Source organism: Dermacentor variabilis, chromosome 2 (genome assembly GCF_050947875.1).
Source record: "Dermacentor variabilis isolate Ectoservices chromosome 2, ASM5094787v1, whole genome shotgun sequence".
Taxonomy (NCBI): Eukaryota; Metazoa; Arthropoda; class Arachnida; order Ixodida; family Ixodidae; genus Dermacentor; species Dermacentor variabilis.
Genome location: NC_134569.1, coordinates 63,534,612 through 63,553,180, shown reverse-complemented (window position 1 = coordinate 63,553,180; position 18,569 = coordinate 63,534,612). Strand labels below are relative to the sequence as shown.

The window sequence follows — 18,569 nt, the reverse complement described above, 5'->3', positions numbered from 1 at the left end:
CATTACGCGTGCCATGCATTTATCTAGTGATATATATGTATATATATATATATATTAGACCGGTTCTTCTCTGGAAGGCTTCTTCCAGAGAAGAATTAAAAGAAAAAGATACGTGAACATACTTGGCTACAGCGTATGTGAATTCAATTAAAGGGATACTAAGAAGGGACGTATATGACTAAAAATACAAAGAAAAGTATATCGCTATATCTTTTGGAAAAAGTTTATGAACAAATATATATGTACAAAGAAGTAACGATAGCGAACGTATATACGACTATAATAAAATTTGTTAGAAGACGGTGAAAAAGTAGACGCACACATGCAAACGTGTTGTAGACGTGCTCTACATATAATCGTGAATAACCAACGCGCTCAACTTACCGCTATATGAGAACGCGAAATTGAGCTGTACAATTAAACTTCAATTCACCGAAATCAATGTGGCTCGAAAATTATTTTGTTAAGTCAACAACATGTTTAATTAGTAATAACTTAAAACACTCATGTAGATTACAAAATATTCATCCGAGAATAAAAAGATGATGTAATTTCCTCCCTGTTTGGGCGCCAGGAACAACGGGTGTTGATCATAGATAATTTGCTTTGCTTATTCTTTCTATAATTTGCCTACCTACCAGGCAAACGTGCACCTCCTAATGTCATCTCACCATTTAGTCTAAAGATAGGTGAACTCTGTTTCCTTAGTGGTCCTTTAATGCATTCAGAGCACGGCGGTGGTAATAAGGTGTTAGATGTTGCTACTTTCATGTTAATTTAGACTCATAATTACGACGATACAAATTTCCGTTACATCCTTGTTTTCTCGCCCACTTATATACATACGTATGTGACGAATGTAGTCGAGCGCAAACGCATTTTCATTATTTTAGGGCTGTAAAACTCTTTCCTTCGTCCGTTTTATTCATGAGTCAGATAAAATCAGAATTCAGTGTGTAATTCTTAAAGCCAGATCTTTTTTCAGACATTTTCATTTTGTTTGTTACAAACATTTCAGGATGACATTATCTGCTCGTTTGTAAACGAAACCGAAATTTCTGCTCTTTATTCCGCAGTGCTACCGCAGCGCTGACTGCTAGCGCCCTCTTAAATGTCGCTTAATATTTTGCTGACAGCCAGGTGGAGCCAGGGGCCGGCGACGCGCCGATGGCCTACACGCCGACCCGCCCCGTTAAACTCGCTGTGCGCCTGGGAATTCTGCTTACGCGGTCGGTGTCTACTTTGTAGTGGTGTGCCCGAAACCAAAATCTGCGTGGTCGACAGGTCGACACTTATGCAACAAACCGAATCAGCTTGAGATCAAGCAACGCGCTGCTCGGATAAAGTTCATCGCAATACTAGGCCTTCCAGCGACGCTGGCCCCTGCATCCACGGGTGAGAGGAAATGAAACCAGCTCTTTCAGTTATACTTTCCTGTAAATATTAAATCACGCTTAAGTCGTAGGAGTGCGACTTAAGGCCTTGCTATCGTTTTGCTTCTGAGAAAGTCCGCGGTCGTTGGTTTCTCTTTCCGAGCTGTGAACCTATCTGCTCATTCAGCTTTGCCACCGAGCATCGCGTGATCTTTTTGCAGTAAGCACCTGTCATATCGCGCTTCTCGGCGTTGAGCGCCGGTGTATAGGTTGTCACAAGCAACTGCTCGTGCTTTAACATAGCCTGTTTACTCTTGTGTTGGCGCTGAGGCATCGTGTTTGTCCTTTAAATAGGCCCCTGTTGGTGACCTAGCAGCTGCTATTTTACCTGGTCGTTCCTATTTCCTCGTCAACAATCGTTGATTCGACGAATCGGTTTCTCTCTTTCTTGGTTGAAAATTGGGAACCACTTCGCGGCTGGCTGACGCTGTTCAAGCGTAGTGTTTGAACAGCGGTAGGAGACCGCTCACACAATAGATGCGATAGTACCATCCTTAGCTTTCGAGGGTGGGGCGTTAGGTCCGAAGGTCGCATGCTCTTGCCATCGAGTATTTACGCTAATTGCATTTGCGTGATCGATAAGCCGTAAGTGAACATCGGCGAATGACGTGTACGACCGCTGTGTTTCCGTATTACCCACCTTGCAGCTGCCAAAGAAAAAAATGTTTCTGAGCTTACCATAACGCCGCTGCTGCGGTATACCTACCTGATTTTCATCCTCGCTGAATGCGTGCGATAAGTCTCGCTACCTTAACGCGGTTATGCAGTGGTTTAGCTGAACGTATGCGACATGTGCCCGCCTGATTGCACGCACAGCCAAGCGACTTGACTGTTTAAAAATCTTCACCAATTTGATCACATTTGTAAATACCTTTGAAATGTACACGAGCAGCACGATTGTAAATCAGTGAATGTTTCCCTTGAAGACCCTATTGTTGGGTAGGACAGGAAGGGGATTTCCAGCAAGCGTCAACTTAATTAAGGAACAGCATGACTCATGGGTAGGGTTTGTTTGAGATAGCTGCTTGGTCGGTTGTATTTTACTAGCATACTACTGAAAAAAAGAAAAGAAAAAGCGCGAACTACTGATAAACTTCACAAAATAGCACTCAATGAAATCCATGTTTGCAAGAGAGAGCTCATTCTTAGGGCTGTTGTATCTTGAGACTGCTGCTTTTGTTCTGAGCGAGGCTTTCCAAGTTAGCTGTTGCCTCTGGCGAACTGCACCTGTTGTCCTAAGTCCCATACAATAATTACTAGAGGGAACTCTGGTGCTAGTGTCTACAGGAGCTGCAATGGGAGCGGTTGAGCCAGCATGGGGATTTATGGGGATTACGTGGATTTGCCTAAGCTTTGTCCTTCAAAAGGCTTCGTGACATTGCAACTTGTTATTTTCATCAATGTACTGCCTAATAAGTAATCAAATAAACCTTATTAAAATTGTCTGACGGCAGTGTTCGAACACAGGACCTCTAGCACAGACGACCGATATTGAAACCATTACGCCATGAGCGCATGCATCCACAAGCGACATATAATGCTCTTATAAATTTATTGTGGACAAGCCAGTGCCTTAAGATGCTTGGAACATTTCAATTTGGCTGCCTCGACAAGCTAAACCGTTGCAATTGTAGCGATTGTGTTTGCAGCGTCTTCTGCACTTAAAAAAGTATAAGTTGCTCCGAAATTTACGACAGTGAAGGCATACAAAGCATAATAAATGTATCCACAAGAATGTCCGAATCCACAAGCATGAAGATCGGACAAATCCATGTACTTCTCATCATCCCCATGGTGGCTTAACGACTGCAGCGCCACAGTTCCCTCTAGTATATTGTAGGAAACTGTGCCTGTTGTACGCAGTATTAGTGCAGCTGTGTTTGCATTGTGCAACAATATTTATAGCCTGTGCTGCTGCGCAGAATCTGGAATGATGGAGTAGCTGTCTGTGCAAACGATGGGGAAACATCATTAATAATGCGTAACAGTGGATATTTTCAATGGTGCACCTGCTCTTTGCCTCCCTTATTGCTGTGATCTGGCCACATATAGCGTATTTATTGGTGCTTTTCTGACTGCTGTATGAAAACAAGGAAGCTTGCTTAACTCTCTATTGCATGACGTCCCATATTTGGCACGTACTGGTTACCATATTTTTTTAGTGTGTGAGATGCCCAGTTGAAAATGTTGTACCGTCAGAGTAATTCTCACAGTTATGCGCACTTCTTGTGGACAAGTGCTTCCATATCTTCAGCGATATGCAAAACAGAGGTGAAGTAGATATTGTGAAGCGATGTGAAATTCGGACGGGGCAAACACGAGCAATTTTTTTTTTCTGAAAATTTTCATCGCAGGAACATAGAAAAATTGTTTTGGCATATTTTATGGTCTCACCAATTCAAGCCAGTTATTAGTTTTCTCAATTTCATCTGCAACTACAGCAGAGAACCCGAAATCGGTGTGTGCCATATTTGGCACAGTATGAACTTCAAAGACAAAATACGGTAACGTGCTGCCATCTGTTCAATAGCCCGAAGCTGCAGGTCACTCTATCACAAGATGGAATTTTGTCGCTCAGTATGGCAAGGGCGAATCGTCTACCAAACTGTCTTCTGAAAAGCGAAAAGGAACCAAAATGTAAAGGGCGTGGTGCTTCAGAGGAACTCACAAGCGCGATAGATGACTTGGAGTTATCGTGTGTGTGGTGGTACGATAATCGCGCCATCACATTTCTGTCGAGCTTTGTTGGGAAAGATCCACTCCAAAAGACTAAGCGCTGGTTTACCTCCGCCAAAGAGTTTCACGAAATTGATTCCATCACAACTTATTTCCGTCAGACGTGAAATGATAAACCCTTGATCCAAGGGCAAATTAGAGTATTAATAAATAAAAAGCACCATTTATTTCGTAAATACTGCCAGTCCCAAGGTCGTAACATATGCGCAAAAATGAAACAGCTCAGCAAAACAATAATAATAAAAAAAGAGTTGTGAAGCTCAAAGTGCATGTTTGTCTAATATAGGAAAGAAAATAAAGATAGCCTGAAAGAAGTCTGGACATATGTGAAAAGTAAGTCAAAAAGTAGTGAGGCATCTCCTGATAACTTGTACGGTGCCAGCTACATCGCTGATAATGAGGCGAAAGCAGAAATCTTTAATTGTTACTTTCAGTCTGTGTTTTTGCAACTTGTAGCAGCTGTCGCTGATTTAGAGAGTAACAATAGCCTTGCACAAATGGCAGAGATTGAATTTATAGAGCATGGTATTATTTTGCTTTTGCAGAAAATTAAAGTCCACTCAGCCTCTGGCCCAGATCATATCTCCAACTTCGTCCTTAAGAGTTGTGCTACCTCTAATGCCCTCCTTTTTAACTATACTATTTACAACATCCTTTGAACAAGGTGCATTGCCTTCTTATTGGAAGTGCGCGAATGTTATACCCATCTATAGAAGCTGCAAAAAACATTAACCTCCAACTACAGACCCATTTCTCTTGACAACCGTGTGTTGTAAATCTTTAGAGCATATAATTTACGCCAACCTGATGAGCTATCTTAACAGCAACAACTTTTTCTCCCCAAAGCAACAAGTTTTCAGAGCTGAATTTGCACATGACAAACAGCTAATAGAATTTACACATTACATTACGTGTTCCTATGGGTGGGCAGCGCAACCCATGTTCAATCACCAACTCGCCCAGCTTGCCGTCTTAATTACATTACATCTTCACTTAACTCTGGTAAGCAAGTAGATTATATATTTTTGGATTTCCGTAGGGCGTTTGATTTGGTCACACACACAATGCTGTTACAGAAGCTATCTGTTCTTAACATATCTGCTAAACTTATAATTTGGATTGAAGCTTATCTACTTGATAAAAGACAGTGGGTGGTTCTCGATGGCATATAATCTGAAGCGAGTGTATTATCCGGCATTCCACAAGGATCTGTTCTGGGCCGCATCTTTTTCTGATCTTCGTCAGTGATCTTGCTGAAACTTTTTCTAGCTGAGTTAGACTACACGCTGATGTTTGCTGCGTCTATCGCAACATTGGTTGTGAAACTGATTACGACTCCTTGTAGGGTGACCTAAACTGTGTTCTATCGTGGTGTGGCAGGTGGAACACCACACTTAATATTTCACAATGCAAAATCATTAGGTTCACAAATAAATAACGGCCTTTCATGAGATTATCTCATTAATAACATTCCCTTGTCTGTTGTGACACAACTTAAATACCTAGGCATTATTTTTCCGACCATGGTGTCCTTGAATGCTCATGTAGAGTATTTAACAGCAAAGGTTAGCCAGGGGCTGAACATTTTGCGACACGATTTCAGACATGCTCTGCTGCGGTTAAAACAAACCTTGTACATCAAAAATGTATGCCGGATCCTAGAGTATGTGTGCATGGTATGGGACTTGGCAACAAAAAGGAATGCAGATACTGTATACTGGAGTGTATGCAAAAACATGCAGCTTGATTTCCGACAGGCGACCATGACTTTACGAACCGCTCATCTAATATTGTGAAACATTTGGGGTGGCTCTTGCTCTCTGAGGGACATAATCGTTTACGACTAACATTGCTTAACATTCTAAAAATAAAACTGGAAATAATAGTGAAGCTTGCCTAAAGGAACCTGCTTACGTGTCCGCCTGCGTGGACAACCGTAAGAAAATATGAGAGTATAACTGCCAACTAAATATTTTTAAATTTTCATTTGCCCCCATAATAGGCATGATTTGAAATGTTTGCTGGATCTAATTGTTACTGCACCTCCTGCATCCTTTGTACACTGTTAGATGACCATATTTTTATGTCTTCACATAACTGAATTATGCGTCATTTACCAGTTTTATTGTGGATGTTGTATTTGTGTATTGTGTTCTGTTCATTATTGTGTTATCATTGAACCATTGTTTCTTTTCCATTGTTATCATTGTTGCATTGTTCTTCATTTGCATTCTGGTTGTATTTTGTATATTGTTTTGTATTATTACACTGCATGTTTACAGCCATGTTTCATACATTCCCCCTACACTAATGCCCAGAAGGACGTTGTAGGAAACTGTATAAATAAAAAAAAAACAAATAAATAAAGCTAAGAGGGAGTGTCGCATACTCCCTCTTAGCTACAGCCAAGCTTAGCTGCAGCCTAGAATTTCCAAACATTCTCCCCACCATGTCTGTAGAGTGAGCATGCATTCTGCTAACGCCAGGGCATCGTCAGGATAGAGGCAAGTGATCGTCGCTGCACTTAATATAGAAAACACTTCTCCCCAGTCTAGTTCTATCTTGAGTACACGACCAGACAGCCTTAGTGCCACAATGGAGCTAGCTGTGGTTGTCAGCTGTAGTCTTTTGTGAAAAACAGCAAGGAGGCCATCTTCCCGTACCTCTAAAACTTTATTTTCCTCTAAACGATGGCTTCCTTGATACTTCAGGGGTCTGGCCTTTTTTTACAGGCAAGCTTTTGCGATGTGACCCCTTTTACGGCAGAAATTACACGTAGCATTCTTGGAGAAACATTTTTCAGCCTTATGATCTGCTAAGCATTAGAAGCACTGAGATGCCTTGCTTGTAAAGCACTCGCGAACATTCTGATGATGTACATCAAAATTGTCGGCCTGCTGCTGACTGCTTTGAGTCTGTCTCTGCTAATCTCTTGCTGATTCAGCAGTGAAAATGAGCTCGTACACTTTCTTAAATGTTAGCTTATCCTCAGCTAGGAACCGTTGTTGAAGATGAGAATCGTGGATCACACATACCAATCTGTCTTGTAGCATAACTTCCAAAGGAAGCCTTGTACTCCCTGCTTGAGGCTGAACTTCCGTGCTTCTGTTGGATGTATCAGGATCCACCGCCGTGGAATCTATACTGCTAAAGTTGAAGTGCCTTGCCAAAGTTCGCGGAGCTGTCACATAGTCTTCAACGGATTCATTCAGTTATGGGGTTTTACGTGCCAAAACCACTTCCTGATTATGAGGCATGCTGTAGTGAGAGACTCTGGAAATTTCGACCACCTGTGGTTCCTTAACGTGCACCTAAATCTAAGTACACGGGTGTTTTCGCATTTCGGCCCCATCGAAATGTGGCCGCCGTGGCCGGGATTCGATCGCGCAAACTTGTGCTCAGCAGCCCAATACCATAGCCGCTGAGCAACCACGGCGGGTAACGGATTCATTAGCGAACTGTTCTCATTTATGAAAGCAGTATCGTCCATATAACTCGGAAGACCGGGGGTTGTGCTGGCTCAAAAACTTCTTCATAAAATCAACTTCGGAAGGTTTCCATGGTGCAACCGGGGCCCTCAGCATCTCATAGGTCTGCTCACGGCACAGTGTGAGGAGAACCGCTTGCTTCTGGGAAGATTTGAAGAAGTTGTTGGCTTCATAGTAGAACTCCAGATGCTCTACCCATGATGACCAGTCGGTGCTGGGAACAAATTCCGGTATCTTGCCTTTAGGCACCATCATCAAGGAAAGCTTGCTTCGGAGGCTCGTTATCAGTATAGTAAAATGCCTTTTATTGCATTTTAGAATGCTGCAAAGCAGGCTGCATGGTCACTAGTCCTTGGTCATGCCACTTCACTCGCTTCGTCTTCACTGGCTCGTCCAAATGCTGATATAAAATAGTCATGTAATGAAAAAATTAAAGAAAGCGAAAAGAGCTCATAGCACCGGATAAGCATGTGGTAGATAGTCATGTCATATATAAAGACCATATGGAGTGCCTTTAGCCCTTGAGTTTAGCGTCAAAGTCTCGTCCAGGCTCTGAAAAATGCAGTGTTTCTTGTCCCTCTGTGTGTCTGTTTTGTTATGCAGAAGGATTCTAGAAATCAACAGCTGAAGAGGATGTGTACCTCATGGCGGACTCCATTGTACGAGATTTCCTTCTTGATTGTAAGGTGTGTATTTCTGCTGCATTGGATTTGCTTTGATTGATGCAGACACTTTTGGCATTTAGTGTGTTTCCTAACCAAATTGTGTAGTTGCAGTTGTTATAGCTAATGAACTGTAAAAGAATGTTCTGGGCTTGAGCGAAACACATGGTGTATGTAAAGTGGACATAGAAGTAATAGAGGCCAACCACAATTAAATTAAGCATAAGAAAGCCTAGTTTCAGATAGGGTAACTATTAGGGGTGTGCGAATGTTCAAAACTTCAGAATAACAAATCAAATACTGTCATATTCGATTCAGTCTTCGAACCGAGTAAATGCAAATACACTTTGCGTGCTTTCTGAATATTTCAAAACATCAACTGCACCCAAATAGACATTTGGGGAAAAAGCATCGTAAGTTTTCATCGTATAGACATGAAACATGAGAACTTGCATTGTGGAGCAGGCTACGTCACCTAAGCAGCCATACTCTACGGGCTGTACAGCAATCATTCACACACTTTTAATATCCCTGTGTATGCGAAGAAAGTACTTGTTTGCTGCTAATGTTTCATTTATGCTTTTAATAAACACTTCGTAATGTACTATGTAATTAGAGAAACTTGCTAACTGTAAAGGGGTCCTGAACCACCTTTTGGGCTTGGTGAAAAAACAGAGTCCACGGGTAGCATGTGCTGCTGTTCACATCTCGGCCAAATTTTTTAGTTATGCACGGTGCGTGGAGCTCACAAACGGAGCGCTAAGTCACCTTGTTCTCGAACACTCTCTTCTTAACAGAAGCCTGCTCCTCACTCTCTTCTGGCTGCTTTATTTCGTAATATAGCAGATGCCCATATGTGGCCTGTAGCTAACATCAGTAAAGAAGGGTGTTTGTATCAGTGCACTTCTCCTTGCTGTTACTGTGTGTACTTATTGATGAAATTTCATGAACGGCCTGAAGTGAGTGAAAATTTGCTTTTGAATTTTAATAAGAGTTATGTACTTCCAGAAGAAGCTGAATATCATCTGCCTGTGCTAGACACAGCTGCCCGCGTAGGAAATAAACTTTGGCCAACATGCTCATCGATGTTGTAGCCGTAGGTTCTCGTTAATTTTGACTAGTTCTGAACACTCAACTAGCCTTGAACCATGCGATACTTAAGGTCAGAGCACATGTGCTCACTCCTGGCTGGTCCTGGTTAGATGCCTTGGCAGACTCCGCTTCATATTGAGTTGTTGACAGCGCTTCAAGATGCGCAAGTTGGACGTGGCTACTATTTGTCAGTCACGCCGGCGCAGAACAAATCTGGTGCAGGACAAAGCTGGTCTGTACCACATAGCACCAGCACAGCCAGACTGGAGGGTATGAGCACAAGTGCACACTGGAGCCCTGTTGGGCATAAAGCAAATGTAGCGCATGCACGCTATAGTTGCGTGTAACTGCGGTCTGCTACGTAGTGTAGATACAGCCACTGACTGGCAATGAGTCCACTGGCTGAGGACAACTGCATTTGGCATGTTGTAGGCACCAAAATTGGTAGTGACATCTAGGTGAACATCCAAAAGCAAACTTGAACTGCGTGCCATGGTGATGCTCCGCCGTAGCCTTTGCAGTGCAAGGCATTGAAGAAGGAATGGGAGCACAGCGAATGAGATCATATGTCACCTTTGATTATCAACAACTCCGCCTATTCTGAGCACACTGAAGTATTCTTTGTGGCAAAGTATTTTTTAAATAGTTTATTTTAACTTCAAATGTATTTCTCGACATTGATAAACAGTGGATCAGGGCCCCTCTAAGAATACTTGGATGTGAACACCATTTTATATTATTGCTGTTAACGGCTCTTCATTATTCAAAAACTATTCAAAAAGTATTCTATATTCGATTTTATTCACGGGCATTATAGGATTCGTATTTGATTTAGTCTCAAAGTCACTGTTTGCACACACTCGTGGTAGTTATAGAACAGCTCTCATGCAAAATTTTGTGTTTGAAATAGGAATGAATGCATCAGAAAAAGCTAGCAAAATTTGACGATTTTGATGCTGAAATTGAAAAAAAAGAAAGCTGCCATTACTGCTCACCAGAAGTAATGCATGCCTTGGGACACAGAGCTCTGCAGTATGACCTTCGAAATAAAGCATTGCCTGTAGCGCACTGAAAAATTCTGAGGTGACACGTTGGGACTTGTGTCATGTCCACTAATCACCAGGTATATGCCTCATCTGCTTAGGTGCTTCTTTATTTAAAGGCTGCAAATGAGAAAACTACAGTTACCAGCACTGCAGCTTTGCAGTATTGTTTAAGTAGTATATAGTACTACTCATTTGTTACCAGTTTAGCAAAAGTGAACTTTTGTTGCAATTAACCTTCAAGAGATAAACAGCCGTTCAAAATAACCCACAATGACATTCCTTCACATGTCCTGTTTCACAGTCAGTGACAGAGGCTGAAGTTCACACTTTTGCCAACACGATACGTGACAACAATGAGCTGATTGAGGCCATCATCCTGGTGCTAGAAGAGAAGGAATATCACCGGGACGTAAGTATGGTGATTCTGTCTGCATTACACATTCTAAGAATACCATGTAGTTTGTTTTCTTTTTCTTTTGTAGTTTTTAATGTGGGTACTGTGTGAACAGATGTTTTTTTTTTATAATGGAAGAACAAAGAAGTTAACATCGTACTTTCTGAATCTATCCTAACCAGCAAGCTGCTCATTTACAATTTCGCAATATAGCGATGAGAACACTGGACAGTGTGACATGATAGTTTCAGGATGACATACAGTAGTGACCAAAATGATATGATGTTTTAGTCTTTCATGCTGAAATTGAAAATTTACTCCATAATATATTATGAAATGGCCTGTTTTAGATATTATTTACCTAAATGTTTCACTTTTCTGCCACCAGGGATTCATGGCGATGATATCATGGCAGCTTTGTATCACTTTCTTTGTTGGTCTTTTCTGGACTGTTACTAGGTGATTCTTACTTTACACTGCAATATTCTTCAGGTACAGGTATTTCTATATATTTCACTTAGAATGGGCATAGTGAACGGTGCAAGTAAGTTAGCAAACTCAGTTCAAATGGCAATTGCTTGCAACTACCAGTCCAGCAGGCCACAGTACGAGCTTTTGAGGCAGTTTGATGTGGCGCAGTCGATGATTTCAGTATTTGAAGAGGATCAAGGTCAGGGTCGAAGTCGTCACAAGATCTTCACTGGGATGACCCAGATGGACATCTGCTGTGACTGACAGAGCCATTGTTTTGGCAAGCAAGAAGAATCCTTGATGCTCTGTTGGGGACATATAGAAGGATCTTTATCTGGTATCCAGCTCCAGCCTGGCCCTATAGACTGTTAGACATTGCCTGCGATCTGCTGGACTAAATTTCAGGAGGCCAGCAAAAAAATTCTAATCAGTATGAAGAACCAGGATGCCAGGTTAAGGTAGGCAAAAAAGCACTTGAACTGGACATGTGAGGAGTGTAAGTGGGTGGTCTGGTCAAATGAATCTAAGTTCTTGTTGTTCGGCAGCATTCAGTATGTATGCTGCCCAAAATGCACCAGATTCCATTGGCAGTTAAGGTTTCCTATTGTAAAGCATGGAGGAAGAAATGTCAGGGTATGGGGCTGCTTCTCCACTTTATTGGAGCTGGTCCACTGCGCAGAATTGGAGGTACTATGACAGAAGAGGTTACAGAAAAAACTTGAGTGCATGATGCTCCATGGGCATGCACATACTTTGTCCGTAAGTTTGTCTCCCAACAGGACAATGACCCAAATCACTCGCTCAGTCTTGTGAGGAATCGGTCAGGTCTTGTGAAGAATTGGTTCCAGAGGAGAAGTGTGAGTGTCATTGAGTGGCCGAGCCAATCATATGACCTGAATCCCATTGAACATCTGTGGGAAGAGTTGGGGCATCGACTGAGGTCATGAAAGTCAGCGGCACTGAGGAGAAGTTCAACCAGCTACCTCATGAAGGGATGAACATTGACCAGATCACCATATGACCATTGACAGCTTGCTGAACTCAATGCCTCATCACTTCCAACTGCAATTAATTCCTATGGGTTTCCAACAAAGTATTGAATTCATTTTTGCAGTGTAAAGAACAACCTCCTATCTTGTACCTTGGTTTTTGATAAAAGTAACTTTATTTCTAATGCTCTAATAAACCACTAAAAGCAGTTTTCAATAACTGTGCATTTAAAAGAAGGTTGTGGCTTTGTCTTCAAATAAATATTGGCCTGTTCTGTATGAATTGTTTACAAATTTTTCCTAGAAATTATTTATACAAGCTTAAATGTGGTAAAACAATTTAAGGGTGAAAAACTAAAATATCATATCCTTTTGTTCACTACTTGAGATGTATATGTAAACAAGACAGAGCAGTGCTGTACTTTAAACTGCTCAATTTGCAGTCAAAATGTGCACTTTAAGAGACATCGCTTACATAACATCAAAGAAACAAATAAAGTGCCTGTTTCTTTTGTTTTCTGCGCATGTGACGTCTCTAAATCTGACACTTTGGGTTTATTAGTCCAAAGTGACACTCTGTGCTGCTGTTGCCTTTATGTATTTTGTTATGTCACCAAGTATCATATCATGCTTTGCTGCACGCACCAGCCTGTCCATGAGCATGTCCACTTGCTGCAACTGATTTTTGCACAAACCACAGCTTACATAGATTTTCCCACGTACAGTCTCGCATGTAATTGAGGCAGCTAACTTGAATGAAGCTGTTGAATTGCATTTATCTTTTAAAATATTTTTCATGTTATTTTACAGCACAAGTTACCGTTGTGCAGAGTTCTGATTAATGTTCGTTTTTCTTTTTTTGAAATGTGCGCTCATCGTGTGTACGGTTACATGTATATTTGTATTGTTGTTCCACTTCAACTTAGGCCACTAAGTCTTGCAGCATTGTGAAATCAAAATTTAAGTGGCATAATGTACATTGTTTACCAACACCTTGAATGGAAGTGCTGTTACTTGCACATGTAAGGATTTTGTTCATTCTTCCGTTTTTTAAAGCAGACATTAATGTGTATGCTTGAGCAGTAGAGCTGTTCTTTGTGTGGCTGCTGCAGATTTTCAGACCTCATTCACTGATTCATGTGCTTGTAATATTTATGTTGAATGGTCGCACCCAGTGACTTCTGAAACACATGGGCTGAAGTTTCAGCAGTGAAAATCAGAAGAGCCTGTGGAATGTTCATCTAGCTCAATACTGAAGGAGGCGGCCTCCTGCTGATTTCTTGTTTCTTTCGCATTCTAGAATGCCAAGCAGTCTGTTGCGAAAAAGCCTAGCGTGTAGCATGTCACACTAAAGGTGAGCATTTGCAGAAAGCTGGTATACTGCTGGTTTCGAACAGGCTCTAAAATATTGAACAACTGTCATGCGTTAGTTATCTCTGAGTGTATGCAAACAAGCTGTGAGCATTGTACATTTCATTGCTTTATTGAGTGATCAGCTTAGTGATTGCAATGGTGCATGAAAAAGTCCTATGGCAGTACTTTTTCTGTCCTTCTTGTAATCATAACCTTGATGCAAACAAAGTTAGATTACTCATGCTTTTCAGAAGCCACTAATATTTGAAAGTTTGAGAATGATTCTGCCGTGAGGGAAATAAAAATTGTCCATGGTGCTGGTGGGTTTGACATTTTTAATTTCAGTTGGTATTTTCTTATGCAGACTTGCTATGGTAGCCCAGTGGCTATAGCATTGAGCTGGGGACGTATTCTCGAATGCTCACTTTCAGTGTTACAAAGCACATTGGATGATTCAAGCGACTTTGCTCAAGTAGCCAATCGGCTCAACCAGTTTTGCTCCAGCAGCCAATGAGCGTGCACTGAAAGTGATCTCTGGAAATGACCATTTGAAACTATGGCCCCTGCTGAGCAAGCGGTTGTGGGTTCAACTCTCAGCCACGGCAGCAGCATTCTGGTGCACATTAAGATCCCCCAGATGGTCAAAGCAAAACTAATTCCTAGCCTTCCACTGCGGCGTTCCTCATAACTAACCGTGCAGTTATGAGACACTAAACCCCATAATTTAATACTTTTTGGAAATTTGTTCCGCAGTTTCTGGAGCCTCTGTGCGAGCAGCTGTTCATCTTCTTTCAAGCCCAGGAAGAGGCGTTGCGCCAGTTTGCTCACTTTTTCCTCCCCTGCGTGATTGGCAACTACCTCAGCAGTGTGCACAGGAGGGACCTGCGGAAGGTTGGCTAGTCTTTTATGCTAGCATCTTTACAATTCCAAGAGACTGTCAGATGTGTAGAAATCATAGCAATGAGGCATACCTTTATGCTTTTTTTACTCTTGGCTACTTAGCCAGACTGCACATGTAGTGTGAAGCGTAATGGACCCTTTTACAAGTTGCTTTTCCAATACCTTGCAGAAATTTTGTCAGACCAGTACTGGTGCATGCCTTCGCGCAAGCAGAAATACATTCATTTTGACACCCTAATTGTAGTGGAGTGCGCATTCACTGCATCTAATAGAATAGTAAATGTTTGAATAATTCAATTTGCGAATCAAATTTTCTACTATTTAATTTTTTGCTTATTTGATGTATTCGGTGTAGAGACCCCCGCAGTGCCACATGTCGTGTGCACTGCGGAGCCCCTCGATGTTGCCCATGTGACTGTTTCACTTTGTTTTCGGTGCAGAAGGAGCACCGGACGCACCACGGGTGGGCCGCGTCGGCTAACGTTGTAGTGAAATGAGTCACCGTGAGCGCTGCCTGACATTGGCCCGTCGCGACAAACACACACGCAGGGCCCGAACACCGCAAATCGTAGAATGGCGCCACGTTGGCCGGGGCTGCCTCTGGCGGTAGAAGGTCTGTCCGTGTTGGCAGGACCGATCGAAATGATAACATGCTGTTGACAAAAGAAACCGCAACAGAAGCGGTGCATATTTCGTAAAGTGCAAAAGCATATGCCAAGAATGGGCCCATTAGCCACTGATAGGCATGCTGATTGTGTTGGATATGTGGTGACGAACTTCGTGCTGCTACAACAGCCATCAGTCTAACTGGCACACGCAATCTTGGGACCTGGTTATATTAGGAGAATGCCAGCAAACTTGAAAGTAGAAAAAAATTGAGAGGCAGACATAGACAAAGAGACAGGAAGTATAACCAGTATAACCATGTACCAACTAGCCCAACAAGCCACTCTCATGATCTTGGGACTGATCACGATCATGAACTTATTAGCCGCTAACATTCTGCAACTTCTTTCGGCCTGTTACTACATCCGGTGGTGGCATATTTTCTGATGGTTGCTCTGCCTAGGCCATTAAGCCTAGTCGCCACAGCTTCATTGGACGTCGGCGACTAAAGTTACTGTTTGGCACCTGCTGAATTGACGTAGATGTATATTTGCAGCAGCCGTGCGAAATTGGAAAGCTGACAAACAGCCTTGCAAGTGAATGCGAGTACACGAGGTCAACATTGATAGATCTATAAACATTTAACGGGGATGGCAACACAGTTTTTCATGGATGCTGTCTTCGTGACACACCATTTGGGGCCTCTCGTTCCCGACATTGTTTGTAGACGCATACAGATCTTTCTGTAGCTTCGAGCAACCAGTCACAAGGCGAGTTTTGCATTAAAGGGACACTTAACGTCGGCATGGACTGTTTAAATACCATTCCAGAAACCTTGCAATGCTTGTTTCGTGTCAAGAAAAGACTTAGCTTGCGAGAAAATTACCTTGCGAGAAAATTGCATCTGAAGGGTCTGCGTACCTTTATCGCATTTAAAACCTCCCGCCACCCGACTGGGGGAGTGGTGACCTACACGCCATCAACGCCCTTTGCTGCTGTCAGGGAGTAAAGTGGCGCCCCACAGACGGCGGTACTGAGCCTAGACAGAGTGGTGGATTCGCCGCTGCAGCTGCTCTTTGGTCTAGTGGCGTAGACCATTCGGGCAACCCGCAACATCACATGGAAATTGCATTCTCTACTACTTGCAGTTTGTGAGAGTTTCGCAAGCCAGCAAACCCAGCACAGCACTACGTGATAACTATTGAAATGCGAAAGCGTGTTGAGCGAAAACAAAACTTTTTGACCGCTCGCGTCATTGTCAGCGTTATTTCAATGAGTTCTTTTTTCTGAAAGTGAAATAGAACTGGACAACCAGCATTTTATTTCATCTTATAATACAACACAAGGATGTTTTGTGCAATGAGTGGTCGAGTACTAGTGACAGAATTTAACTGAGGAGTGCTTTCATCATCGGGCAAGCACTTGAATGCCCTGGGGGAGTCGCTAATCATGTCCTGCATTTACCTCAATTTGTCGATAATTAAGGCTCTTGTTCTGACAATATTGACGCCTTAGAGATTCTCGAGGACTAATCTATCACTTTAGCTTGACCTATTATTTGCCTTTATTGTCCCTTTAAACCATGGTCACAAAAGTGACATGTGACTATAGAGGGCTGACCACTCGGCTGCGTACATTTGTACGGATGGCAGATGGAGAATGGTGGGTGCCTGCTGCCTGGTGTGTATTAGCCGTGACACTCCAGATTTTAGCTTCTTTGACCAGTGGCAAAGCATGCTGACAAGCTTCATGAAGTCATGACTGGGAGCTTACCACTGCCATTGAAAAGAAAAGTGTACAATCATTGCATTCTACCAGTGCTAACATATGGGGCAGAAACTTGGGAGGTTAACAAAGAAGTTTGAGAACAAGTTAAGGACTGCGCAAAGAGCAGTGAAACGAAAAATCTCAAGTGTAACATTAGCAGACAAGAAGAAAGCGGGATAGATCTGAGAGCAAACGGGGATAGTCAATATTTTAGCTGGCATTAAGAGAAAAAAATTAAGCTGGGCAGGCCATGTAATACGTAGGGCAGATAACTGGTGGATCATTAAAGTTACAGAATAGGTGCCAAGGGAAGGGAAGTGCAGTCAAATAGAAAAGGAGGTCAGGTGATGAAATTAGGAAATTTGCAGGCACAAGTTGGAATCGGCTAGCGCAAGACAGAGGTAATTAGAGATCACAGGGAGAGGCCTCCGTCCTTCAGCGGCCATAAAAAAAAGGTCGCAGTTTTGCACGAAATGCGAAGCATCAATTGTGATAACAAAATAGTGGACAGCTATACCGAGTGAGGATAGTAGTTTTATCGACCGTATACGCTTGTAAACATAGGCATACTAACTCAATTAACGAGCATAGTGTCACATGTGCACAGGCAACCATGAACACGTCTCACTTGATGACTGTGGAAACTCGCAGTCAAAACACTGGAGTGAGGAAGTGTGGCAGCAGCAGCGAGCAAATTGAACTTCGTGCTGAGTCTTGCATCACGTGATCTGAACCGCGAAAACTTAGCGCATGGGCGGTCTTTGTCCCCGTCGCAGGTGGCTTTCAAGATATACACCGGGCAGCCTAACAGACGGTATTTAAACAGACTGCTAAACTGAACCCAGATCTGAACCTAAAACTGAACTTTCATTTGAAACTTTTTGTGCAGAATTTTAAAGGAATCCTGCTTTGTTTACAACACAGTCAGCACTTGTTTACTGCATGGTCTGCACACAGTGTATTTTATCCCTGAGCAAGTAAAGAGTGAAACTTGCTTTGGTGTTTTTTGAATATGACTATCTGGAATGGCACCAGTGTGCTTGTATGACAAGGACATTCGAGGCTGCTTCTGTGTTGGTTGTACTCTTCTGCTTTTATCATTTATAAGATCCCTCAGCCATTCACTTCCACTGTACATACAGAGGTTGCAGGTTCAGTCCCGGGTTCCAATGGGCATATTGAGTTGGAAGTAGAATGCAGAAATACATGTGTACTTTGATTTACCATAGCAGAGTGTTGACATTTAATCTGGAGCCCTTGCCTATGATAGCTTTCCTAGGCTAATGTGCTGTTTGAGCTGTAAAATCCATCAATTTATTTTTTGCAGCACTTAATGTGCACTCTTTCATTGTAGGATGTGCTCTCTATCTTACAGTCTCTCAACTGCCTGGAAATCCTTTTGCTGGGTGCTTATAATCTGGTGAGTTTCTTGTTAAGTACAGGTTGGCCACAGTGCACGAAATGGTGAGATGCTGTACTCTGCTTATGTAGAAATATTATTGTAATGTCTTGTGGTGAGTTCTTGTAAGGCGATTGTACATCTTGATTTCTCGGGTGAATAAGGTCCACCGCTTCAAGTAATCCAGCTCAAGGACTACAATTACGTTATCTGCCACAGGCAATTTAAAAAAA

The 18,569-nt window shown here is 42.3% G+C and overlaps 1 protein-coding gene across 1 annotated transcript in view; it reads left to right on the top strand.

Moving 5' to 3' along the window:
- Nucleotides 1-1,145: 1,145 nt before the first annotated feature.
- Nucleotides 1,146-18,569, top strand: part of Hyccin (PI4KA lipid kinase complex subunit hyccin) — a 65,340-nt gene continuing 47,916 nt past the window's right edge. The window contains exons 1-5 of the mRNA XM_075680791.1: nucleotides 1,146-1,395; nucleotides 8,261-8,343; nucleotides 10,759-10,866; nucleotides 14,418-14,555; nucleotides 18,313-18,357. Coding sequence (XP_075536906.1) covers nucleotides 8,302-8,343; nucleotides 10,759-10,866; nucleotides 14,418-14,555; nucleotides 18,313-18,357 — 333 coding nt within the window. The 5' untranslated portion in view covers nucleotides 1,146-1,395; nucleotides 8,261-8,301. The remainder of the gene's footprint in view (nucleotides 1,396-8,260; nucleotides 8,344-10,758; nucleotides 10,867-14,417; nucleotides 14,556-18,312; nucleotides 18,358-18,569) is intronic.